The sequence below is a fragment of the Gallus gallus genome, chromosome 10, assembly GCF_016699485.2.
Source record: "Gallus gallus isolate bGalGal1 chromosome 10, bGalGal1.mat.broiler.GRCg7b, whole genome shotgun sequence".
NCBI lineage: Eukaryota > Metazoa > Chordata > Aves > Galliformes > Phasianidae > Gallus > Gallus gallus.
Genome location: NC_052541.1, coordinates 11,042,344 through 11,069,274, shown reverse-complemented (window position 1 = coordinate 11,069,274; position 26,931 = coordinate 11,042,344). Strand labels below are relative to the sequence as shown.

General features: G+C 40.8%; 1 protein-coding gene and 1 long non-coding RNA gene across 12 annotated transcripts in view; one reads left to right on the top strand and one right to left on the bottom strand.

Moving 5' to 3' along the window:
• Window positions 1–26,931, bottom strand: part of PDE8A (phosphodiesterase 8A) — a 141,503-nt gene that overhangs the window by 17,784 nt on the left and 96,788 nt on the right. For all 11 annotated transcript variants that reach the window (XM_046899148.1, XM_040706767.1, XM_040706766.1 and 8 more), the window contains exons 2-18: window positions 24,662–24,718; window positions 22,522–22,712; window positions 21,764–21,820; window positions 19,541–19,598; window positions 18,312–18,400; window positions 18,005–18,083; window positions 16,745–16,882; window positions 11,545–11,633; window positions 10,585–10,636; window positions 10,442–10,484; window positions 9,815–9,892; window positions 8,505–8,575; window positions 7,727–7,891; window positions 5,235–5,283; window positions 4,973–5,108; window positions 3,151–3,349; window positions 219–436 (exon numbers count right to left, since the gene is read on the bottom strand). In XM_046899148.1, the coding sequence (XP_046755104.1) occupies window positions 219–436; window positions 3,151–3,349; window positions 4,973–5,108; window positions 5,235–5,283; window positions 7,727–7,891; window positions 8,505–8,575; window positions 9,815–9,892; window positions 10,442–10,484; window positions 10,585–10,636; window positions 11,545–11,633; window positions 16,745–16,882; window positions 18,005–18,083; window positions 18,312–18,400; window positions 19,541–19,598; window positions 21,764–21,820; window positions 22,522–22,712; window positions 24,662–24,718 (1,769 nt within the window). The remainder of the gene's footprint in view (window positions 1–218; window positions 437–3,150; window positions 3,350–4,972; window positions 5,109–5,234; window positions 5,284–7,726; window positions 7,892–8,504; window positions 8,576–9,814; window positions 9,893–10,441; window positions 10,485–10,584; window positions 10,637–11,544; window positions 11,634–16,744; window positions 16,883–18,004; window positions 18,084–18,311; window positions 18,401–19,540; window positions 19,599–21,763; window positions 21,821–22,521; window positions 22,713–24,661; window positions 24,719–26,931) is intronic.
• Window positions 12,948–16,716, top strand: LOC121111635. The gene is made up of 2 exons (XR_005862791.2): window positions 12,948–13,306; window positions 14,263–16,716. It is a non-coding gene; the product is annotated as an uncharacterized LOC121111635 (long non-coding RNA).

Genomic DNA, 26,931 nt, shown 5'->3' with positions numbered 1-26,931 from the left:
AGGTCTGGCTTTCTATTCACAGGAGGAACCCAGGAATGGCTGTGCCTATGCAGAACAGGCAGAAGTGCTGTACAGTTACTTAAGAAAACTTCTACAAAGTCTACGGCCATTCATCCACAAGGAGCAGCCTCCTCTAGGACACTTGCTTGCATCCTGCTACCTTGCACAGAAGAAAGTGAGGGATGTCAGTGGGCAGACAAGACAGTGTTTAGGCTTACCTTTCCATGTTTTTAAATATATTGCATTTGTCATCCCGGGTGGTGAGCTGGAAAGCCAGGGCAGCATGATGGCTCTCCAGCACTGCGGTGTCATTGTAGAGAATTGCTAGCTCACTCCCAGCATTGCACAGGAAAGAATTTGTTCTTCCTGGGTGATCCACATCATGGACTGTGGCAGCAATAAGTGCGGCAACTTCATCAATGGGATCCAAAGTTTGCTGAAAATAGAAGGATGCTTAGTTTTCCTGGCAGACTCATTAGAAACGCTACTCTGTCCATACAGGTTAAGCCAAGTTGCTAAGGGAGAAAAGCCAGAACTCTGCAAATCAGTAAGGGTTAGACATTCTAGACAGAGCACTGGAAAATTCATTATAAACGTTATTGAGCACTGCTAGCATTTTTGTCATTTTGTGCCTCTTGAATTTTGCCTTAGCCATACCTTTGATAAATTAACTTAATTAAATTAATGCAAAATAATAAATTAGTTTGTGTTTTCTAACAGCACATAAACAGCCTTCACTCAGTTAGGGTATTTGGCTTGGAAAAAAAACTAGTACTGCTAAAAAGTATGCTATTTCCAGCAGACCCTTCCATTTCTTTTGGAAACTGAATGTGTCCTAATCATATTCCATTTATGTGTTGGCTAGGCTTGCTATCTGTAAAGAATATTTCACATACATCCAGTTCTATAATAGTGTCTTGGGCTAATACAAATTCTGGGCAGAATTCTTGATAGTTGATGTCCTTAGAAAAATTACATGGCACTGTCAAATTCAGATTCTCTTAGCATGGAGTACTCCATGTTTTCTGTCTAATTACATTGTTAATTCTTGTATGCTTCCTTACATTTACTCTATTAATGAAATACAAAACTCTTTGACTTTTAAGGTTTTATACTGTAATGTTTCAACAGTGCATTAATAGCACAGAGGAGAAAAAGAACCAAACACCTCAGAAATCTTTACTGTTTATCCATTCTGAAACTAGTCTTTATTCTTTGTTTATGCTGGATCATAAATGCAAAACACTTCTGTTAAAGTTTTAATAAAAGAGACAGGAGCAGAAGTATTTCCAGCTGAATCTGGGAGCGGGACGGTTAATTCAAATTAGCTTGAGTTAAGGCCCAAATTCTCTGCTGCCTTTGACTGTGCCATTCACAATGCTCAGATCTGGTAGGTGAAAAGACCATCCCTACACTTTACTCTCTGAAATTAATGCAGAGATTTGACTTTGATGGAGCAAGGATATTATTCATTGAGGACTGCAAGAAGGGTCTTGTGCAGAACAAGAAAAGGCAAAGAAATATTTCTACCCTAGGTTCACAATTACAATTGTCTGAAATACTGTCTCATTTGTTTTAGCTGCTTCTTTCTTCCAGCTGCTTCTCCTGGGATTGTATCTGAGGTTTAAAGTTAGGGGAGAGGAATTGTAGAACAGGTTCTCCTGAGCAGGACATACTGACCAGTGCAAAGTCTGAGAAAGATCTGTGCAGATGGAAAGTAGCAAAAACTGGAGAATACCTGAACTGCAGGACCACAGGAATGTTTCCCAAGCTTATTTCCTGAGTGTGACATAACAAACTTCAAAGGGATTTACTGTACCTTCACCTCCAACTTCAGGTCAAGGGTTCTAACTTTGTCACGTTAACTCCTGTGCCACAGAAATGGAAATGATCCTGAGATACTGCTTCAGTTTGGGAACCAGAAAGTTTTCCCAGACAAGAACTGAGTTCAATTTACTGCAAAAAAGATCTCAGTGTGAATCTGAGCAGCAGAATCATGCCTTCTGTATTTAACTTAGGCTGAACTCTGGACAGTGCAAAAGCAGCTGGGCTGTAACTCTGAGAAGATAAAAGGCAAATCTTGAACTTTGATTCTGCTCCTTCTTCTGTTGCAACATTTTTTTCTTTTGCTATGCCTACAGAGGAATGGAAATAACGTTTTGGAAAAGGAGGAGGCAGTCATGTTTCTGTGGCATTGAAATGATTCCAGATCTTGTCTGTTTTTCATAGATATTCTTGGGAAAACCAGTTAAACCTCTGGCAAATAAGGGGCTGCAAATTTCTAGAGAAGTTCTATTCCCTCTTGGCATACAGTATATGTGAGTCAGCCTCTGGAGAGCATACTAATAAGATACAGCTCCAGGTTAAGGGACTACAAGTTTAATGAGCTGTCGAAAGCTTGTTTACAGTCACAAATGTCTCAGCCAGGTGCCCATCACTAGCACTATCCTTAGGCAGGCCAATTCAGGGTAGGAATTTCCATCCAAAAATGTAACTCAGAAACATGTATGGCCATCCAGTATACGTGCAGGCACTGCTTTAATTTGCCTTCTCACACTCCAGTCCGCCCTCTGGGCGTGAGAACAAAGGCTGTTCTGATTTATTCTGGCTGTCAGCGGCTCGTATACACCAGTGGGCATTATGGTACAAGGAACTTCAACAAGTAATCTGTTTCAACACTCCTCCAATGCAGTCTCTTTAAGCCTCAGGGCATTTAATCCAGTGGGTAATATAGCTTTTGAAGCACTAAACATAGTTTATGGCCTATATGAGTTTTCCACAAAATTACCATCACAAGGTGTAAGAAATGACAATTCAAAAAAATCTGTATTTGATCATCATAAAAATAATTCTGTCATTAGCTCACCTATGTGAGAACATTGAACGATGCCAGGAAGGAGGCTCTCTTATTCTCTCATCAAGAATTCCTATGGTATTCAATTCCTATAGTACTACGTAGTATCCATTGTTCCGCACACACTACATGGCAGATTCTAGAACTGACGTAAAGCAGCCCAGTTCTTTCACCTCAGAGCTGCCAAACTGGTTGGCACTAGGCAGACATTTGGGTCATGGCATCTTTTCTGAGGAATCTTCCTTTAATCCTGCCTGTACTTCCACCTACGCCGTTCCTTATAGATGTGGACTTACCTTGACTCTTTCTTTAGACAAGAAATAAGCAGTGGCATGTAGCACATCTGCCGAATGGGTGGAATTATGATAGGAGTTGGAGGAATGGTAGTTAGCTTCAATAACTTGTAACCACGACCTCAGGGTTGATTCTGAGCAGTTCAGGAATTCACAGATTCCAAAGCGAGCAAATATTTTGAGACCCAGATAAACCAGAGGCCTGTGAAAAAAAATAAACAAAGTTTTAAAACAAATGAGGTTGAAAGGGTATTACAGAGTGTGAATAGCACAACTACAAAGCTTTTTAACCAAAGATGTGCCAGATCAGTATACATGCTCGTTTGCTACAGAACTTCAGAATCTTCTGCCTCCCTGTCACATGCCAGCTCTCAGAAGGTGACAGTCCCTGACAGGTCTGGGAGCACTAAGCGGGCTCTGTGTGCTGCTGCACTCTGTGTAGCAGCATTTTGGTACCTGGGGAGTCTCTGTCAGGTAAACACAGATTGCAGCCAAAAACAAGATAAATCAGCATGTCTGGAATGCGGCACATGAGAGGAGGGAGGAGGTATTACTACTGCCGGTTTCCTAAGCCAGCTTCTTTACATTTAGGTTACTTACGTCTATACCGTACAGTGCTGCAATCACTATTCTTTCTGCTCTGTACACCTTCTCCATTTCTTTTACACCAACCACCTAAAGGCTTCTATTGCTCACTGACTTTGCATGCAGTAAAGGATGAGGTATTCTGGAAGAAGATGAAAACAGGTGCTGGCTGGGATGTCACTGCAGTGAGGTCTCCCTGCATGCCAGCTCGTCAGCAGCACAGTCAGAAGTTACATCACTTTGTAAAGAATAACAAAAATCTCAATGTTTTTGGCTCATAAAACCATGGTCTAAATTTGAAGTGTTAATGAAATGCCTTGGGATCTTGTTTTAAATATCTTTCAAAGCTCTTATGGATCTGGGATTTCAGTGGAGGCTTAAGGTAGTCAAATTATTGCAGGAGCTAGCCTCCAAATTACAGTCTTGCAGAAGCTTTGGGCTAAGACAAAGTGTGATACATGAAACCGGACCCAGAGGAGAATTTTTGATAGACATCAGGAAATAAAACCAAAGATCTAAGCAAGAGATCAATTTACAGTCACAGTGGGAGCTTTTGCTGCAAGTGATGTACAGACCGTCAAAACTGTTGATCTGCTTTTGAAAACATCAATGATGAAAACTGTATGCTTTACATTTTATCAGTAAATATTCCTCAGTCACTCTTATACATAAGACGTAGCCTGCTAAGTTTTTAAATCAAAAACCTTCCTTTAATCCCAGAGAAAGGCAATAAGAATGCTGCTGAAAACCTGTACTCAAGACTGTTTGGGAATAAAAACTATCCAGTTACACAGAGACGAAACAAAGCATGGTCTCTACCAACTGACCAGATTAGATCAACGTGTTTGATACGTGTACACGTGTACAACGTGTAGACTCTGTGTAGCTGGATGTAACTTGGATTTGAATCCCCACAAGACAACAATTTGATTTATAGCACTTTTCTATTTTTGAAAACTGAAAAGGAAAGCTTGTAAAATGGTGCTGCTTTGTTATTATACCATATCAAAGATATATCTTCCTCAGTTGCACCCACTGGGAATCTGCAAGAAATACTGTGTGATGAAACGACAGATGTTGAATGGGTTCACACACAGTGAGAAAATTTCAAACATTTGACTTCGAAAATAAAAGTAATTCAATATGAAAAGCACAGGTAGACAACTTTAAGAATGGATTACAGGATGACTTCTAAGTCAATTTTCAGCAACTACCATTTACGAGCTCGTAGTTTACTGACCTTTTATGAGTGGCAGCCTCAAGTTCAAAGATATCAAAATCCCAGTGTTCTTCATTTTCCATTGCCTGTGCTATCCGTGGGGGTATGTCATTGAGGGAGATGGGAGAGATCAAGCTGCCAGCGACCTGATGAGTTTCTGTTGAGGAATGAGTCACAACAAACAACACTCATTAAAAAAAAAAAGAACACCTGATTGCATTTTGCAGATTTTGTGAATGTCTCAATAGCTTAACATCTCAGTAGCTGCCAAATTAAGACTTACGTTTTGCTGACAATATGTATTCGTTCCCTGATAATCTTCGCAGACCGTCCTGTTCAATGAAAGTTGAGAGTTAAACACAGGGCATTGGAAAAGAGGTCTGTAAAATAATGTCAACAAACAGCTGCACCGTGACTATAGAGAAACCTGATCGTGACCCCTCACAGTCATCACAGCTGCCTCTGTTATGTGTGCTTTACACGTAGATCATAATGGATGAGAAACTGCAGGCGGTGGGGTCCAATATTAACTCTGGGAAGTAAAAACTTGAATTTCTCAGGTGCAGATGGAATTACAGCCTCACACACGCCCTTGTTTGGACAACACAGACATCAGGTCTGGCTGCACGCCACAAACCAGGTGCTGTATGTCTGTACATTTCCCATCAACAAAGAGCAGTGAGTGGTGGAAGGGGATGGACGGGGACACACTTCTGCTCTCCTCCCAGTGCTGGCAGATCCGGTCACCACGGCAGTATAAGAATCTCATGATGTGCTGAGGGGATTACAGGGCAACAAATTACTGTGGGACTTCCCTTCTTTCAAAGAACGTATGTCTGTGTGCTCTCCAGCTCAGTGCCTCCTGGGTGTAAGTCTGGCACGAGGCCTGATGTGCAAGCTGAGCTGAAGGATTAAAACTGACGGGATGATGCGTTTAATATTTACCTTTCAATTCACAACTGTAAATGTAGTGGCCCAAATTTTACCTGCTCTCCTGATGTATACCGACTGTTAGCTATTGCACGAGTGTTTATTTAGACCACGATGTAAAACAACAGCTATTAAAAAACCCTTTCTGAACACAACTTACTGTGTTATGTGCAGAAAGCATAGCTTAAGGAAATGTGGGTGCTGTATCTGAACGTGCAATGTCTGCACTTATAGGAGCTGTTAACATTTTTTCAAATCCATAAGTAAATTAGTCTGAAGTTCTGTGATTTCAAACGGAGTACAACTGCTGTAATTGTATCAACAACTCTTCAACTGCACTGCTACCGCACAAGTATTGAGAACACCAGATGCTGTGTATCCTTTAGAACCAAAGAGTATCTTTTTAGGAGTTGAAATAGCAGGTGTAATTGTATCTGGCAAATGCATTTGTGAACTCCAAGTGCTCTTCCCATCATGAATTCTGGGTAACAGGTCAAATCCAATAACCCACTATTTGTTCCTCTCCTCAGACACAGCTTCTGAACGTGAAACGGAATAAGATAGTTCTGGGGTTGGAAGTTGATGATCCTTGGGGTCCCTTCAACCCAAGCCACTCTATGATTCTACGATTCTGTTCTCAACAGATTCTTTGCTGGAAAAATGGGCTGAATTACAAGTGGAATACAAATGTATGGAAAGAACTAATAATCCATGAAAAGGAGTGGTCAGTTGAGATTAAAAACTGAGTATTGCACGAGTATTCAGCAGGAGCAAAGATTCACTGTGAGACTAATGCATCATCATTCCTCCTATATATTAATGGTTAATGTAAGAATATATTCCATCTCCTGAGTTAGTAAATTCAACTCTGTGTTCTGATCTTCTGGAATTCCTGAAGCCTTTTGTATGTTTCTCCTAATTAGACATTTGCTGGGCTATTTTATAAGACAAAAATATATGTAAACGGTTTCAAGATTTGAATGGATTCTGCAAATTTGTCTTGAGCTGGAAATGATAATAGCCCAGAGACTTCTCTGAAAAGCTCACATCCTCTGATCCTTTTGCATCTAACACACTGTTCTGTTTTTGTTTTTGTTTTTGTTTTTCCTGAGGAAACCTTTTACATGCAACCTTTTATATGCAATGCATATCCTTAAGGCACAGGTAACATGCATCCAAGTTCATCTAGTTATCACCAGGAGGGCCACACTACAGACTCTGAGGATTTGGGTTCATTTCTCTGCTTTGCTACATGCCCTTTGTTCAGCTTTTGGTACACTTCTTTTTCCAATGTCCCTGTTCCTTTTTAGGTAACATAATAACATAATACATGACTTCTTCAGCCTTTTTCTTGCCTTATTTACTTAAATGTTTAGTTCTGTGAAGCATGGTTGTGTCTTAAAATGTGAACATTCATGTTCTTAGCTCAAAATACTCATCTTTCCACGAATTTCTGCAAGTTCAAATATAATCCAAGGAAAAGCAACAAAAAGCATTTTGTATTCTTCTGAAAACACATACTGATTATTCACGTACTTTTCGTTCATTCCATTCTAATCCTAATTACTAAATATCTGTATTTCATTCTCTTCTGTCTGTATCTTTCTAAAATGAAACATGCTGAAAAAAGAAGAGTTCTTCCTTCCCACATCCAGTGAAACTAATGCTTCAAAGGAACTCGTCCATTTTATTCCAGAGCTACATTAATAAAATGGGGTCCGTGGGGAGAAAACACAAAAGAATGTAGCATTTTATAGGCAAAGCATATGCCAGATGACAAAGATCAGGCATAACATCAGGCAGCAGAACATGAATCAACAGCTGTTAGTGGCAGCATGTACTTACTGTCATCAGCCCTCCAACGAGGTCACTTGTATGTGGATCCTCATCCTTTGTTCCCAGTTGTGGAGAGTACAGTTCAGTGGTTCTTAATATCTCCAAAACTCGGTCTAAAGCTTCTGCAACTGGCATAGGACTGCTTTCTTGTGCAGCATTGATGATGTTTATTACCTAGTTTAACATCAGACATGCTTTGAATTTAAAAGCGATTTAAGAAAGAGCAGACACATCAATTACTATGGAAAACACACAGCAACTACATGAGATCTAAACCTTTAATCCACGTGTGGGAGAATTAAAGTGAAAGGGATGTTAATAAAACACTGATTTTTGCTACTGGCTTTAGAACTTCATGGCCTTGAAGACAGCACTCTTATTAATTACTATCCTCAGTCTCAGAATGTCTCAGAATGGATACAGAATAGTACAGCCTTCTTCCATGTGCCTCTGTCACTTCATGAAGGAGTCAATTTGTGACAAATCCTTGAACAGTTTCAGGAAGTAGTTTACAAAGCATACAAAGGAGGATCTGTCACCTCCTCCCCACAGGCAAGAGTCCTTAAAAAGGGTTGTGCTATGGCTGGCCACAAGGAGGGCACCCTGCTATGCAGCCTTGGGAGAACTCAGCTCAAAGCCTCAGGCTGTTGACAGGCAGAAGAGGGGAAGAAACTGCAGTGGAAGCCATCACTGCCTTCCTCCTCCATCCAGATGCTGTGCTGGAGCCTTGTGCCATGGTGTTCCAGTACAGCACGTCTGACAACGACCAGCAACAGTTGCTCATTACCTTGGTGATTGGTGCTTCAATAGTCATGGAATGTATCCTGGCCATAGAAGAGTGCCGCCTTTGTGAGCTGCCTGCATGGGACAAAGCAGAAATAATACCAAGTTCAGTAACATGGCACGACAGCAGCTTTCAGCCAAGAGATCTGGGTTTATTTTTTGAATGGCTTACCCCGTGCTGCCCTTCACAAGTGATCTACTGCAGGATGCATACACATGCTGGTAATGCTGGGGACACACAGGTGCAGAGATGCTTGCTGAACCACTGCTATCCAGATTAGAGATAAGTAGCTATGACAGCCTGGCTAAATCACGGCTTTGGTTTTGTATTGGAACTAATTAAAATATTTAAGGAAATACTCAGTTGATTATATAGCTATGCTTGCGTCTAACCTGGCTGGCGCATGTAGGTAACAACTGCATTAGGTATTATAGGATACAAATGCTTTTCCTGCCTGGTTCAACATGACAAGCCATGAGTCAGCTTCCATGCTGAGGTAAATCAGTGAAGCTCCTTCTGAAGTGAAGATAGCTACGCCAAATTAAAACAGTAGGGGTTCTGGCCTCTTATTCATTGGAAATTGAAAAATAAATGTTTTATATCAATTAGCAATTCTGGTTTTGTAGAGAAAAAGCCAAGATGAGATTTTTCTAGATAATTACGTTGTGCTACCTACAAAATACAGACACATCACCGTTACTTTGTGCTGAGCACCTTTTTAGAAGCAGCAGCAGTGCTATTCCTGTCATACCAAGACATGACTGTATCCGCACTGCCGCAGATCTCCTTCCACGTTTCACTGCTGCATGCTGCCCAGACAGAAATGGTCTGTGCTTAACAGAACTATGCAAGTATCAGCAAATAGTTTGAATATGCATCTCAGTTATCAAGGCTGGGGGGATGTGATGAAGCACAATACCACACAGTGAAAGGAAAATAAAACTCCTAAGAAAATTATTTTCATATTTTATCAAGAGACAAGATAAGAAATGTAATAATTTGTTAGATTTAGAATACTTGGAAAGTACTTCTGTTCAACCTCATTAGGTCTTCTATCCACGCAGTTCAGAAGTTTACAGCCTTCCATTCTTCAGTGGTTCAAAAAAGGTTTCAAATAGTTCAACAGATGAAAATGGAGCTGTTCTACAAACATGAAGTTGTTCACAGGTTGATGACTTGGTATTTTATTGGTGTCTGGGTATGGATGCACACATATACACTCATGCTTATCTGTATTTGTATGTGCAGTTATGCATTCATATAAAAATTTGAATATATAGAGATATGAAAAAAAATCTGCTGGTTTAACATACCATCACTCCCTCGTGATGTTGTGGATCTGACATCTAGCGATCCTTTCCTCCTGTCTTTGTGTCTGGAAGTCTGAATATCTGTTGAGAAAATGACACCATCCAATGGCATAAGCTCTGCCTAAGAAGTACATGAAAGGAACTGAAACTCAGAGAAAGCACGACAGCAGCTGAGTGACACGGAGCAGAAGGCTCCGGCAGACAAGGGCCAATGAGAATTCATTTCTAAACTCTTGCCCAATTACACTGCCACAAACCCAACCATGCTCTCTGACAAAACATGCCAAAGTGTCTGATCAGAATGGATCTACTGGAGTGTGGAAGGAAAAGTTCTTCTCTTGACACAGTATAAGTGTAGTTGTGAATACAATTTGTGCAACACACCTGAATTCACTCAAGTAACAACTGCACATAGAACTGGTATCTTACCCCTGCTAAGAGAAGTGTGGCAGGGAGAGAGAGCTTGTATTTTTTGCTGCCTTCAGAGCTGGATTCCCAATTTATTGCTATCTAAACTACCGTTCAGCCTGTCCTGTACAGCTCTGGTTTTCAGCCAGCTTACTACAAACTGCCTTCTTTCTTTCCCCAGGTATACACCCTACTTAGTAAGACAGAAGAGATGTGTCATACCTGTCTGAGATTCAGCCTGAACACGTTCACAAGTCTTCTCCGCCTACAAATCAGTATGAGAAATCCAGTTAGTCAGAACTTTTCCATTATTCTGCAGTATTTAGGGCTCAAACCAAAGTAAGCATATCATCATTTTTACTTACCTTATTGTTGTCATTGCACAGTCTACTAATTGACACATAGTGTCTAATCTTTCTGTAGGCAAAAAACAGTGCGTTAATTCCCATCCAAACCTCAGCTCTAATTCAGTGCTGATACACAAAATGGGCAATAGCAACAAATGAACATAAAGCAGATCCTGTTCCGGCAGGAAGGCTCAGCAGGGAATGAAAAAAAATAAAAGCTGTTCTGCTTCACGTGATTGGGAATACAAAATAGGAACATCTTTTTCAAAGAACGTCCCTTCCTCTTTCTCCTTGCCCCCATGGCTTCTTCTGAGCCATGGTATGATGTGTCAGGTACAATATAACTGAAATATATTTGTCTTGCAGGGTTGGCATACTAAGCTGAAAATACGTTTTCACTCCACTGACATAGAGAGCATGAATTACTTCCAAGGGATGAAATCAACCTGAAACACTTTTTTTTAGAAAGCAGCTGCATGAAGAAGCTGCATTCAGCCCCTCTCTCATGATGACACACCTTCCTGAACAAGTATCTCAGCCAAGTGCTTTTAATTACTGTTCAGGTCTCCTTAAAGGGCTTTGAAATTACTACAGCCAAGAGCAGGGGAGCACAGAAGGACACAGTGCAGCTGAGCAGCAGAACAGAGCACAGGTGGGCTCTGTTGCTCCCAGCACTGCACACAGACAGACAGGATGGAACACATGTGCTTCTATGAGTATTAGAAGAATAAGGCACAAGTGAGCACACCTGGATTTTTGGCTCCTTGCTGGGAAGAATTAGGAGAATTTCACTTTCCTTGTACACAGCATATAAACTTGATTGTACCCCATGCAATTAATGCAGAGGTCTGAGGCTCCTTCCTTTGCCTATGTTTCTTTTATACTCAAAAACAAGATAATCCAATGCCTGCTGAGATGACTGAACTCTAAGTGAGCCCCCATTCACACCCAACTCACAGCTCCAGATGTCACACTTACCCCCCCTGTCCAACAACAGGTAATATCTTCACATTTTGTTGTATGCTATCTCCATTCTTCTTCTTCGCAGAGTACATTCCTTGCCATTCCTGAAAAAGGAATTCAAGTGGAAGGAAGTTGAAGATGCAGTCAGCAGACCAAATACAGCGTTCTACACATTCTCCCTCATTTGGCAACTTAGAGGGGTCCAATGAAACAGAACGAGAAGATACAGCTTCATGCCTTTCTTCAATGAAAACTCTTGTACAACACAAACCTAAGGGATCATCATTAAGGGTCACAAAGGCAAAGAATACATCAGAGGAACATTTGACAGTAAAAAAGCAATGTGATGACAACGCTGGTTCAGATGCTATCTCTCTGAGGGAATGTGGGCCCACACACACTTGGCAGTCCTTCTCAGGAGCTCTCCGGGAGCTGCTGGAGCCCCAGCACATGCCCTGCAGGAGGACAGCCCACAGCAGCACTGCTGTAGAGGCCACAGGAGCACCTGCATGTTCAGTGGTGGGGAGGCCCTGCCCCAGCCCACACAGCACGTGGTGAGACACCACACATCAGTAGCTGGAAGTGCCTTGGGATCCTGGTGCATTTACTTTCCGTGCTGCCAGTTCAGCCTCAAAGCCTTTCAGAGATTTATCTTGGATTTTTTTTTTTTTTTTTTTTTTTTTTTTTTTTTTGAGCAAAAGAGCTTAGAACATCTCGTGGATTCTGCCTTCCACCTGCTGACCTCCCCTCCAAAAGCGCTCCAGTCTCAGGATAACACCGAAGCAGACAATTTCTGCAGTATCAGATTGTCGCTGCCAGTATCACTGTATTTCTTTTTTTTTTATAAAGCTCACAAATGGAACAAAAAGACAAGGCAGAAAGGAAATTTTCAATTTGCAGTGAGAAGTCATTTTTCTCCTCTAGAAATGAGACGTTTCTTTCCAGAGCGGAGTATAAATTATTCTAAAGCCTCATCCCTCTCTCAAATGAGACACAGCAAATAACCCTCCCCCCTTGTTTCAGGCATGCTTATGAGTGTAATATTGTTCAAATAGTCACTTCTGCTACTGAGCGATTGCAAAGCCAGCAGGCTCCCCAGTGGCCCACGGTCCATTCACCATCACTGCCTGCAGGATCATGGCAACAGGCAACATTTACAGCCTTGCCTACAGGTTTCCATCTCTAGAGTAGTTGTTGCTGGTTGGTTTTTTGGTGGTTTTTTTTCTTTTTTTTTTTTCTTAAAAAAGCATCAGATTTTGATCTGGGCAGCTAATAACTACCAAATGATTAATAATTAATGCGATCCATCTCACTTATTAACTTAATGCGAACTACCTGTGCCAGCTGCTGTCCGTCAGTTTCGCTCAACAGATCTTAGCTCAGGTCCTACAAATGCACATGAAATGCCTTCCTGAGGCACCCAGCACCTATTTCTTTACACTGGACTGACAGACCTCGCAGCAGAGCAGGCCAGAGCACAGGCACAGAGAGAGGAATTTAGCATTTATGCTAATAGAGCCAACAAACACAGAGCTGCAGGGCAACAGGCTGCACAGCAGAGAATACCAACAGCTCTTCCAAAGATCTGCTGGAGAAAAGCGCTGCGAATAACAAATTAGGAAGCAGACATAACATCTCTGCATGAGCTGCATGAGGAATACAAATGAAGACAAGCCAACATCACAAAATTCAATGATCTCATAATTAGAAGTATGCATATCAATATTTTCTTGACAACCAGGATGAGGCAGAGATGAGCAATCGATCCCTAACCCAGGTAATAAAGATGGGATATGCACGAAAGGGGGGAGGCAGAAGGTACAGATTGGATAATTATCACATTGCAAGCATGTGCTTTTCAAGAGGGGTTTCATTATTCACTGATGTGCTCCTCATCATCAATAGAAAGATTTTTCAACTTGTGAACGTCTACAACCTGTGACACTGTGGGGGAAATGCCAGAGGAAAAAGGCCAGCAGAATTCTGAAAAATAAAAGGTCCAAGCCAAGGTCCTGCTGCTTTGTTAAGTTCTCACAGGGATGTTACTTAAACATATTTCAGAGCAGCATATGGTCTTGCAGAGCCTGTCGGCAGTCCAGCAGAGAAGAGCTGCTTCCCAAGACATGCTGTCTGCCAGCCCATCATCATGGCCGTGTTACGGCAGCACAAACACCGCCATCGGTCACTTCTGTACCACCCATCAGGCTGGCTTCAAACGCACAGTAAGAGCCACGCACAGTACAAAGATAATGGTTTTACCCTTAATAGAGTACGCTAGGAATCAATGCTGCCATTTAAGACTTCATTCAGAAGGCTTTGGCATGCATCTATCCTCTGAAACCATTCACTTGAGCACAACAAGGAATCATTCAGCCTGCCCTGTAAACGTGGTGCTTCTCACACCAGACAGCTCCTTGTAGAAATAGTGCAAAATAAGCACAACATGCCACAGAACCAATCACACAGAGCTGCCCTGCCCACCATGGCACAGCCTGGTGCAAGGACAGCCCGCACCCACCAACAGGGCTGAGAGGATCGCACGTCTGGTCTGACGTATCGATAGCCCTTATCGCGCTTCAGGACAAGTGAAACTAAGGTAAACAGCTTTGTGTCAACACGCAGAGCTCAGGGGAAGCAAGGAATGCCGTCAGAAGTAGACTTATACATTTCACCTTAATGGATGTAATCTGAATCACAAAACACTGAAAACATGCAACCTGTTTTGTAACTCAGGTCTGGACAGGCCTGGCGTCCCAATAACATTGGCTTCTTGCAGATGATGGGCAGCTGCAGCAACAAGAAATGAGGCACCATCCTGACCCACCCATCGCTGTGCGCCACACCATTCGCCATCTCTGAGCGCGATGCCTACCAGCTCATGTCTGGATATACAGGACTTGCTCACAGCGTGAGGTCTGCTGGCACAAGGAGGGAAATGCTGCAATGGTTCATCTTCTGAGGTCCCATTTAAGCATGAGGTGCGATTTTTCCATAGCTCAGTTTCTCTAACGATCGCCAAATCTTACTTTCTATTGTTTCTGTTAGAGTACTGTGTTTATTCAAAGCAGAATAACTAAACCTTTTAAAAGGAGAGTATCACAGAACACAGCTGGCTTTTTTGGCATGCTGCAGCCTACAGTAACCAACATATAGTTCATTGTAATGGGAAGCAGATTTTTAAAGTAGGATGTTAAGTAATTGCGAGCCCCCGAGCAACAAACAGACCAAATCAGAGTGACCCAGACAGAAGTCAGGCATCTCTGAAAGTGCTGTAACACCCTGACACAACTCATTTCAATCGAAAGCACCTTCAGAGGGATGGAGTATTTCAAAGGTTGCACCACACAGTCAAATTCTACTTGCAAAAACTTCCTGTAATAACTTCATTTGTAATTCATTTTACTAGTCATACATAAAAGTGGGGCTGCAGGGATCACATGCTATAGACTGTTGCAAAGGGAAGTACAAAAAGCATACAAACAGGACATGTCCACTTGAAACAGTTTAAGCTGTTCCAGACAGACAGGTTTGAATAAGCAGCATTTCATTAGTCATCACGGTTAGAAAGTCCTAGAGGCAGGAGTGAAACACGTTGCAAAGAAAGAGATGGATTAGGGTTAGATTTTTATCATTTGTGGAGTGATACACATTTCCATTATTAAAGACATTTTTATCAGCACACTAAATTATTAAAACTTTGATCACTTCATATCTGGAGAATTGATGCTGTGGTTTTAAAGCCTGACATGTCTAACGTATCTGAATTATAACTTAATAAATACTCCCTTCTAACATCAGTTCTGTATTACACACATTTACTGAAACAATTTTGGTCAGGCAACAGAGGTACAAAGCATGAGCTACGGTCTGTTGCTTGGATCTCTTTGAAAAGACCAACACACACAGAAATGAGTGACACGTTCTTGTTGAAATGCACGTGCAATCTGCATCCAGAGTGCAGGTTTGTTAAGGAATGATTGTGTGAGCACCTTGATTTACACAGTAGGACTCACTGTAACTTTGCATCGGTGCTTTTGCTTCACCACCTGCTGACACAGAGCTCCATGCTTCATTTTGCCATCTCCCCACACAGTGTCAGTAACACAGTGCTTCCAGCAGGCAGCCAGCACGACCCCATGAGCTACCTGGACTCAGGTTGGAGCACAGATAATGACATATCTACAAACACCAATTCCCCAATCCCTTTCTGTTACGTCCGTGATTTTCCTCCTATAGAGTATGATGACACATTCAATGACACCAGAAGCACTTACAGCTCATTGCCAAAACACAGATGAATGCTCCTGGATGGTCCTCACACTGCAGCCACAACAGTCCCAAAGAAACATTGTGGAGCTACCTGGAAAGCAGCGATGCCTCTGCCTACTGACCCCCCTTGGATTTCTCATGTACTTTCTGAGTGTGACAAACATTTCTAGTAGGAATCCATTAGACAGCTCCCATGCCATTAGAGGATAAAGGATATTGGCAGCCAGCAGCTGACACTGCCTATCATTCTCAAGTGATACCGAAGATGTCTTTTCTGATATTTTTACATTCTAAAGTTGCAGATCAACTTCCACATTTCAAATTCAAACACATACAAATACTTCCACATTATTCTTTTCTAATTTATATCCTTCTGGATAACGTGCTTTCATTCTAGTTTTCTTTGGTATGCCTACACTTTTTGCTATATACAGCATATATTATAATAGAATAGCTTGGGTTGGAAGGGACCTCAAAGATCATCAAGTTCCAAACCTCAGTGCGAAAGGCAGGGCTGCCAGCCCCTAGATCAAGTACTACATCAGACTGCCCAGGGCCCCATCCAACCTGGTCTTGAGCATTTCTGGGGATGGGACATCCACAGTCTCTCTGGGCAGCCTGTTCCAGCACCACACCACCCTCTCTGTGAAACACTTCCCCCTGACATCTGATTTAAATCTTTCCTTAGTTTCTTTAACAGCATTCCCCCTTGTACTATCAAATAAATACAGCAAGTCAATAATTTTCATAAAACATGCAGCTCTTCCAAACAACTAAAGAGGAAGAAGCCTTTAAAAATGAGCATTCTTTACTTCCTTATCTTGTTAAAGCAATAAAGGTGCAAACGCTCTATGGCTGTGAAGCTGGACGCATATCACGTGCCATCCCTGGACAACAATAAAGTTCACAAATGGAAAACGAGAAGCAGTACAATGGCATTACTTACCTTTCCTATCTTTATGCAGGAATTAATAGTATCTAGGAAATCAGCTTTTTTTTCATTTATAGGCACTTCTGTTAGTTCCTTTCCTATTAATTCACCTATTTGATAGCCCATCACTGTTTCAAATGCAGGATTGACGTACTGTGAAATAAAAACAAACAAAAACATTCAACAGTACTAAGAGCACATCAGATCGCTTTTTATCCATTTGCTAAATCTAGCAAATGAAACCTCTCCCCCAACCTGGAATAAATGTCTGTATGCACTGCTCCTGAAAAAGGTATCAATGTTTTTTCCCATAATAACAGGATGTGAATGCCTCACACTTTGCAATATTTCCATGTGACAGATATGGAAAGGGCACCTTTGGATGCTCCCTGCTCCTAACATTGCACTCCTGGCCTATCAAGGAAGAAAGCCCTGCCTGTTGGAGCTGCAGGACTCCCTCCTGATGGTTCCCTCGTATTCTGGGTTTGCAACAGAGCAACAAAATTCAGCCTGAAAAAGTGTATTTCCAAACAGCTCCAGGACAGCCTCTGTTCTTTTTGGGAAAGGGATGTAGAAAGCACATCCTTCAATGAAATTGCCATTGTCAAGATCTGGGTCAAGAGGGTACAATTTATATGCACATTATAACTCCCAGAGGCTTATACTCAACCTCTTCACTGATAATAAAATCACTCCTCACAGCCTTCACAGTCATGGCTGGAACTAACTCTCTTATAAAGATGATGTTTTTCAGGAATGCAAACCTCAGCACAATTTCTCTTCCACTTTTAAACATTTTTAAGAGATGATTACATTGAAAAACAGTTCACTCTAAAATCCTGATTCAACAAATAGTATCAGTTTTATTTATAAAAAATAGTGTTGTACTTTAATTTAAATAGACCATCAATTTGGTTTAATTTCTAAAGAATACAATTAATATCCAGCATTATGAGAAGAAAAAAATGTGTACAAGCCAACAGCTGCTTTCATTCGTGATATAAAGAAATTATGAAAAAGAAAACCAAAAGAGTAGTTCTTATTTTTTTCAGAAACAACAGCCTGCCTTGAAACTGACTTACGTAAGATATTTCTAATGGAGAAACTTCTACTCTACAGTTAAACTCACTTCAGCCTTATCAGAACCACTAAGTTAGGTTAGACTTTTGTATCATAAAAAAAAAAAAAAAAAAAGTAAATGTGATCATGAATGAAATAAAATACAGTCAGCCTGCAGAGCAACTTTCTGTACTTATAAAAATAACTGGAACAAACCTGTATTACATGGTCTTCACTTGTGATCTCAATGGCTTCTTGACTTTTCTCTAATGCTGTGAATAATGAATTACAAGCCCTGGGGACGAAAAATGACATCTGATTAGCTTTGATCCACATAATTCTTACTGCATATGCTAATAAGCTATTGTAATTCCATACTGAACGAAGTTGTACTTTAAGGATTAACATATTTTCTTTAGCTAACTGACATTCTATAATTAACTGCAGAACAGGAAAATGGATACTTTTTTAAGGATAAGGCTGAAATGGCAAATTTTGTTGATGCTGTTTTTGCTAAAATTACCTTAGTTTGAATTGTGCCCGCACCTCTCCAAATTCCAGCTGAATTAACTCATTGTAACAGGCCATGATATTGGAATTTTCTACATATCTCTGCAAATAAGACATTAGAAATACTTAATTAGTACATATTTCTGTACTCAAGGGTATGAAGCTCAGCTTTCTTTTGCCCACTGGAGAACAAAAAAGGCTCAGATATGCATAAAATAAACACGTTGCAATGTAAGCAACTTGATAAGGTTATTTTTTGGAACTAGAAAAATTCTAGGCCCTGATAGCAATGACCCGAGTATCTCCTCTGATATATATATTTTTAAACTTCCCATTTTAATCAGGTAAAGCCTCAGTGTTACATCTTTGTTCATGATAAACCACCATAGATGTTGATAGTTGGGGGGGGGGGGGGGGACTATCAAAGATAAACCACCACATCAAGGCTGCTAAACAAAGCTTTCGGTGCTTTGCCATTAGTCCAATCTCCAAGGCTCTGATCTATAAATAATTGAGAACCCGTGTCAGATTACTGATGCGCCCACTGGAATGACTGTGCATACAAGAGCAGTTATTTTCAGGCTTTAGCATTTCCTGTATTAGGACCCTGCTACAAATAAGCAAATGGATTGTGATGGGATGGCAAAAATCTGGTGAGCGTGCAACCAATATATTCTGAGTTACAATGGTAAAACTGTGCACATTTTTGTTCCATTGTCAGCTAAATGCAATCAGGAATCCACTCAACTGACAGGCTAATAAGCACCTTTCCTGTTTAATTGCAATAGTTGCCAAGGAACAGATTCAATGTGATACTTTTCAGGTCTTTCTAAACAAAAGATAATAGCATTTGACAGTGTCTGAAACCTGTTTACAGATGTGAATTGGCATTTGATAGAAAAGATCTCCCACAGCATGCTCTGTTGTTCATTGAAGCTGCTCTTTGGCTCTGCTACAGTAATTACTCAATTTTGCCAATGTCAACCTTTAAATCAGAGCATCATACACTTATTTTGAAATAAACGTATATTGAAGAAATGTCTCAATACCACTTCTGGTATTCCTGAGACTGCCTGCCTGCTTAGTCAGCACTATTCTAGCTCTACCAATGCACTGTAGTTCAGAATGAGGAACTGTGTAAGAATGAGCAGCACAAACAAGATTAACAGGTGGGATTACTGGCACAGTCAGTGACAGTTCTGGAATGTCAGAGCTAACCAGTAGATTATAAAACAAACGTACCCTTGTGAAGCCAGCAGAGATCAGGGGCAATATCGATGACTCTTCACGATCAGCATGCCTTTCAAAGAAGGATAAAGGCAGATATTGTTTTTGTAATCAATTGAAACCCAGTTTCACAAGCCATTGACATACCTGTACCTGTACACCAGATGTCACATTACAGGCTAATATGCCTAGATCCTAACAGGATCTATGAATAAAACTTTTTTTTTTTTTTTAATATTACAAACTTGTATCTTTGGAACGGATAAGCCAGTATGTCATTTTCCAATTTGTAAGAAATGAGCTTCTTGCACTGCAAACTAGGAACACTTCAAACAATTTCATTAGCCAGACTGTTGCATAGGTCCTTTTTGGTACCAGGTCCTTGTTATTTATGTTGTCCCTATCCAAAGATGCACCTGAAAGTCTACATGAGCAAAGTTCGAAGAGACGATTTGTTATCTGTATGTACTAAACCTTAGTGGACAACTTAGGGTAGCTGATGGATTTTCTAGTGTTGACTACCCAGCACCTACTAGCAGGTCACTTCAGAATGACATACTACTAAAATGAGATACCTGAATCATTCTGAAAATCTTGGCTATCTCAACTGTTAAAACACATGTGATGTATGAATGGAATCTGGAAGAAAGGTCATTATGTCAGATTTCTGTGAACACGCAGATGGAAGCTGGTCGTGTCTAGCAGATGGCACAATAGCTTTTCTTTATGTCTGAAATTTTGGATCTTACGGCATCTCTTCTTTTTGTTTTCCATGCGCTTGTTTCTTAAGCACAAAGAGAATGATGCCCATCAAGACTAAGCAGGGAGACAAGGGCAGAAAACATCTCCATTCCTCACGCCAGCTATCTCATAATGCTGCCTCCCAAAAGTACAAAGAAAGAGATCAGGAATACCGCAGGGGAAAAAAAAAAACCCTCAACAAACTGAACTGCAGGAAACTGAAGGATGGCAATCCTCAGAGAGAAGCCCTTCCATATGCTGTTGGCTAAATGTCAGGCTTTTTCACAAATACGCTTCTGCAAGAAAGGAAATGTGTGAAAGTTCTCACTCTGAAATCCTGAATAGTGACTACAGAAGGCATGTGTTAGCACACAGGAATTTGAAACAACCGACTTGTTGCTAGCGAGAGGCAGGCTTACTTCTGAAGTTTCCCTAACAGGGGTAGTAGACATCTGAAAACTTTGAGAACTCAAGCTTGTCACTGCAGGGAGCTATTGTCTTGTCCCAACACACTATATGAACATTTTGAAAAGACAAAATCAATTGCAGGGTTTTTTTCCCTTTTTGAGTAACTTCCTAATTGTGAGTCAGCAAGCCCAGCTTCCAATTTCTCCTAGCTTTTAAAAAAGGCTTTCTGGCCCACAGAACCACAGGGGTCTTTCTCTCTGATGTACATAAAGAAGCTTTTGAGTTAGTTCACTGTTTCTCCCCTGCTCCTTTTCTTCTCCTTTTTTTGGTATTACTTTGACAAGAGATGATTCTGATTGTAGAAGCAATGGTTCCCATAGTCAGAAGACTTCCAACATAAAAATAATAAAGACTATATTCACAATGGAATCCTTTGAAATGTTTAACGAGGGTCTTTTGTTCACTAGAGGTGGTGGTGGAAAGCAGGATTGTTAATGGGAAATTTCAACACCTCTGACTTGGCTTCCAGAATAAATGTTTTCTGAGAAATGGCCAGTCTCCCATTGTACTCAGAGAAAATTAGCTCGAATCCATTTCCAGTTAAATATACTGCATTTTTGTTACTTCTACGTTACTTTATGATACATAAGTAGTGTGTTCAAGAGGGAGGAGGAGGCAAAAACATGGACTGCTATACTGAGATGTCTTAACAGTCGATGTTATTTTCAGAATTTCCATGCTCAGATGCTGTTTCTCACTGCTCAAACTGTTCTATACTTTTTTTCATAACTCTACAGATCTCCTCTTTGTGCTGTGATTAATCAAGTTGAAAGACAGATCGAGAGTTCAATGTGTTATATTTATTAATATCCAAACACAACCTATGAGGCAATTCCACAGTTCTGCACATGGGGTTGCAGAGGTTGAGTCATGCCTCTTCAGTAAAAAGTAGAAATCATGAATCCTGTGGCCAAAAATGGTGAAATTTCTACATGATATAATCACATAAAGTGATAAACTTCACAAGAAGTTCTATTTCAAGCTTTTTCACACTTTGTTGATGAAATTTATAAGTAAAGATGCATTTACCTTCGTACTACACCAATAATGACTGTATTTTCTGAGGGTTTTGTTGTTCTGATAGACCTTTAAATAAAAAGAAAGAACATTTAACATTTTCTAAAGTTCACATTTCAGAAACTGTGACTGTACAGCACCTTCATACATTATTTTTCTTAACATGCCTCTTCTGTATGCTTTAACAACAGCAAAAAAGTTAGATCCGAAGCCTGCAGGATTACTGAGAAAAGAGAATGAATACAGCAATGCCTGAAACTCCATGTCAAAAAAAGGACATACAGAATGTACAGTAACTGAAACCTCAAGTGCTGTCAAGGGGAACAGCAAAAAGTAAACCCTCTGAAATGGCATGAAGCTCACACTCACAAAGCGTTGGTGGAAAAGGGCCACTTTCAAGGATTTGGCCTCACTAATTTAAGGAGCATTTCACTTTACAGTGGGACGAATGGTAAAAATGAGCAGTGCTTCTATCTCACAAATGTGGAGCCAGGTATTTGAGAAAACATCCCATTATGGCAACAAATTTGCACACTGTAGCTCCACGGCAGGTCCTTCAACTGTCCTAGCAAACAAGCAAAAATGCCACAGCACTGAGATAAGATAACATTAATTGACGATGAAAATGGACTTTTGTCCAAAAAGAAACCACCAAAAAACCAAATAGTAACATTCAATAGATCTTATAGAAGGGTCATAAAAAAGCTAGAAATCTTTCCTGATGAGTTAACTATACAGCTATTCATTAATTACCCTGAAATGGTGTTTACCTGCACAATGCTTCCGCATCAAAGTATCTGGAATGTCTATGGTCTATGATGATAATTTCATGGTGTTTATCAAGAAAACATTCCAGTGCAGACTCGGGAGTCCTGGCAATATTACATCGAAATCCAGCTTTCTCACAGGCCCAGCAGAACCCATTGCTCTGGTTATCTTCTTTGGCAAACACTAGAAGTACCTGGTTCAAATACAGAGAATCATTACAAACAAGTCTTATATATACATTAGAATCCATGACTTTTACCCATTTTTAACAAGGTTAGCCAACATGAACTCACACAAGATGGAAGTATTTCTGTATATGAAGACCCCTGTGACTCCTGTGCAAAGCTTGCCATGAGATTTGCATCACAGAAGGGGATTACCATGCCAGAAGTCCAGAACTGGAAGTTGGGAGAGCTATGATCTGCTCTGTCATAACCTGCTGCACAATTGCCAGTAGCATTCCTCTCTCTGAGTCTTTTTAAAATCAACACAGTGCCCAAATGTTCAACATTCCTAATTCCCAATGAAATGTGCTTTAAATTCTATGGTGGAATACACTATGAAAGATAAACATGAAGTCTACTAAGGAAGACTCCCACTGATGTGATTGTGCTTTGCTTCGGGTTAGTATTTTATAGAGAATAATTTTTTTTGCAGAGAGAATACACAGACTGATAGAATATACATCTATGCCAATGCTGCTTTTGTGGACGACTCAGTAGATGCAGTCTTCTGGGAAAGATGGATAAACCAGACCAACATCTTGGCCCGCTGTCTCAGGACACCAATCTTTCAGTAATTTAATCAAACTACACTTAAATATATGCTTTGGTTGGACAACAATGTGGAGCATGTGTAACTCATACCACATCCCACTGCCGTTTATCTTCTGGGTGACTTTAGGAATTCTGGTGCTGGTTACACTTTGGACCAGGTTGATGGAATGTCTACCAGTAAATCTTAACATTTCCCTGCAGTGCATATTTCTGTAAGAATGAAGGACTTAGTACTCATTTAGTTCAGATTCCTTTTATAGTAACCTTTGCAAACCTGCTTGAAAAACATGTCATACTTCGGGCTATATTTAGTGGAGTTAATTTATAACACGCTTAGGAGTGGAATAATGGTTTTCAGCATTAGCACAGAGCAGTCAGGAAATCTTATTTGTATGATCAACTTCGGCAAAAATGCAACGTTGTCTGACCTTTCCTTCCCTCTTATCTGCCAACTGTATCGCAAGGATTAACTGGTAGAATTTTAGAGTGGCCTATGACTGGACAGAAGTCATACAACCATTAATAACCATAAAGGGGGGCAGAAATATTCAAGGAATGTTTCTGATTTATACCTGGGGAAAAGCTGGATTAGACTGTCCTAATATTTGATGTTAGATGATAACACTGTTCTGACAATAGCTCAGGAGGATTTTGAACTCCAGTTTCTGAAGGCAGACATTTTCAAATCAGCAGGTCCAGATAAGTTTCAACCAAGAGTTTTGTAATTAATCACTGAGGAACACCTTGGATTTATTAATACCTCAGTATGCCACAAGACACAGGAGAATTTTCAAAGGATATTCAAGGGAGTCAGGTATCTGCAAACCTCCTACCATCCCAGACAAAAGAAGGGGACAGCTGGCATCTGCTCTTTATGAATAAAGAGATAAAGGAACTTGAAGTAATGCCAGTCAACAACAAATAATTTACAAAAACCCAATTACATGTGTTGCCAAGCTCACTTTCTATCTTCTGTGATGCTGCAAGTTTGGTTGATGTTAGTAGTAATGCTGGTGTAATAGACCTTAACAAGACATGTGACTAAGCATTGCTCTGATTAGATTTTGACTAAGTAAATACAAAACACATTAAGTAAAATGCAAACCATGGAACATACTACATTGACCACAAGCTATGTGATAGAGGAAAGGGCTAAAGATGGCTCTGTTTCTATGAGTTGAGAGATGTTTGTCAGGATCTTTAGGATATCACATATAATGTGGTCACAACCTGTTAGGTGTATGCATATCACTTGGCAGAAACACTGTGAAGATCTCCACACCACAAAAAAATCCAGACATACATCCAAAGTTGATTTCTGTGATACCTTAGAAATTAAGACTTCAGTTGGAATGGTAGCACCTACCTGAAGTTGATCTTGATGAAGTCTCATAGGGCCAAACTGCACATCTGTAACTGGTGTCTAGAAAATATAAAAGGGGATCTTATTAGCACATACGCACCTAGAGAAGAAGCAAAAATAGCTCTGTTAGAGAAGACTTACTGACTACTGTTGCTCATATATATTACTACCATTATGATGGTCCTGCTCTGCTTTTGTAAATGCACATGCTGAGCTGTGTTAACACCATTACAAATCAGGTCAGTTTTGATTGTTATACTTTAAAAAGAATGGATTAGTCCTGAAAGTTTTGTAAGCAGACTGTTGGCATGTATTTGTTTCTTGTAACCCCTGTACGACATGAGCTGCCCTGCAAAATACAAAAGCACTGTAAAAACTGTTTAAAAAAAAAGAAAAAACAAAACGAAAAACCCAACAACTTCCAAAGAACATTAAACCTACTGGAGAAAGGCAAAAAAAAATGTTACTCATAGAATTTCCAATGTCATAGGTGCCAACGAGTGATACAAAAGCACATAAATGTAGTAGCCCCACGGATGCTGTGCTGTGTTCCCTCCTTCCCACCCAGCCCTTCCAGGGCAGGCAGCAGAACCCAGATATCAGTGTTGACGTTGCTCAGCACACAGCTTGGCTTTGAGAAACCCTGTAAAACGCTGCTGTGGTACGGCATGCTTTGTGCACGCTGTGATTTCTGCACTAGATTCTGCTCTAGTAACTCAGGCCAGCAGCTTAGCTTTGTGTGCAAGAACTGTGTCAGCATCTTTCTTCCTCGCATATCACTGGAAGCGATGGAGGCGAATGGCCCAGGTGCTGCTTATGGCAGCTGGCTCTGATGTAATTAATCATTGGGTACCACTGGCTGGAGTGCAGGCTTCAGCATGAACGACTCTTCAAGGCATCTGGGGCAGGTGTTCTCAAGGAGATAAACATTTAAATACAGAGGAGACTAATAGGATTGTGCAGGTTAGAGTCTTTGGGAATTCCCATTTGGCAAGTAACTGCGCTTTCATGTGCTTAAGTAGTTCTCATCTCTTATCTCTGAAATGAAAACTAGAAATCAGGAGTAACAACACTCCTGATTGCAAAAGGGCAGCAGTGTCCAGCCAGTGTTCCCTGGAGAGCACAGACTCTTGAAAGATACCAGAGAGAAAACAGCAGAAAATTGCTATGGGTAACACAGCAAATGGAAAACATCTCCGGATTCTCATGTACAAAGAAAAGATCTCTTGAGTACAAAGGTGTCATTTTTACATTGTTGTTTTTCAAAGTAAAACCACACTTGAAGATCAGATTTATTGCTTTGCACTCTAGAACGTTTCCAATAAGTAATTTTAGAGAAACCTCACCACCACATCCCACAGAAAAATCTTTTTGAATTACATGCTCTATTCTTTCGTTGACCTCATTGCTCCATTGCTCAGCCCTCCAAGTTTCTCATGTGTGATTTTATTTATTTATCGACTTGGAAATCATCAGGGTAACATTAAATGAGCAAGAAACACAAATCAAGGAAAAATGGCAACGCGGTGCTTACAAAAAAAAGGAGCCAGGGTTTGCTGTGTTATTTCAAAGGGCCCCAAAAAGCCGACATTAAAATGGTGTGGGTGGGCTTCAGGTTTACTCTCAGTCATCCTGGATTCGAGTGGCTTAATTTAAATACTCTCTGGTCAATTCTTCTAATTTTAAGACCCCCAACCTCTCTTCCATAGGAAAAAATCAAACTGCTTTTTTCTCCCTTGAGGCCCATCATCCACTTTTTCCAAATCTGCACCAGAAAACAGCAAACAGTTCTGCTGACAGTGCACGGAGCAGAAGGCGATCCAGCCCCATCTGCCAGGGCTGTGCTGGCCCTGCAGCACTGCCAGCAGTGACCCCTTGTTCTCTTCCAAAGGGATCAGCAGGCATGCCCAAGGGACACAGAGGAGGTGTATCTATTGAACAAGAGATGCCTTTCTACAGTCATTTCTCTAGCCATGACCACACTTCAAATTCAGTTTTGCACTATATATTTTGCTCTCCAGCCTGCCAGCATAAAGCAGCAAGTGTTACTGGCTCCACCTGGAGCTGCAGGGCACAGACTCGGAGCTGAGCTCTGCAGTTTGGGGTCTCTGAACCCCGTGTCTCAGGGCAGTGCACCCTCACACCCAGTTCCAACACAGACCAAGCTCCATGAAGTTATGCTACAAGATTTATCCTATGGGGAGTTCGCGGAGCCTGGAAAATGCTTTTATGCCAGCAACCTGTGGCATTCCAACACTGAAAATACCCATGTA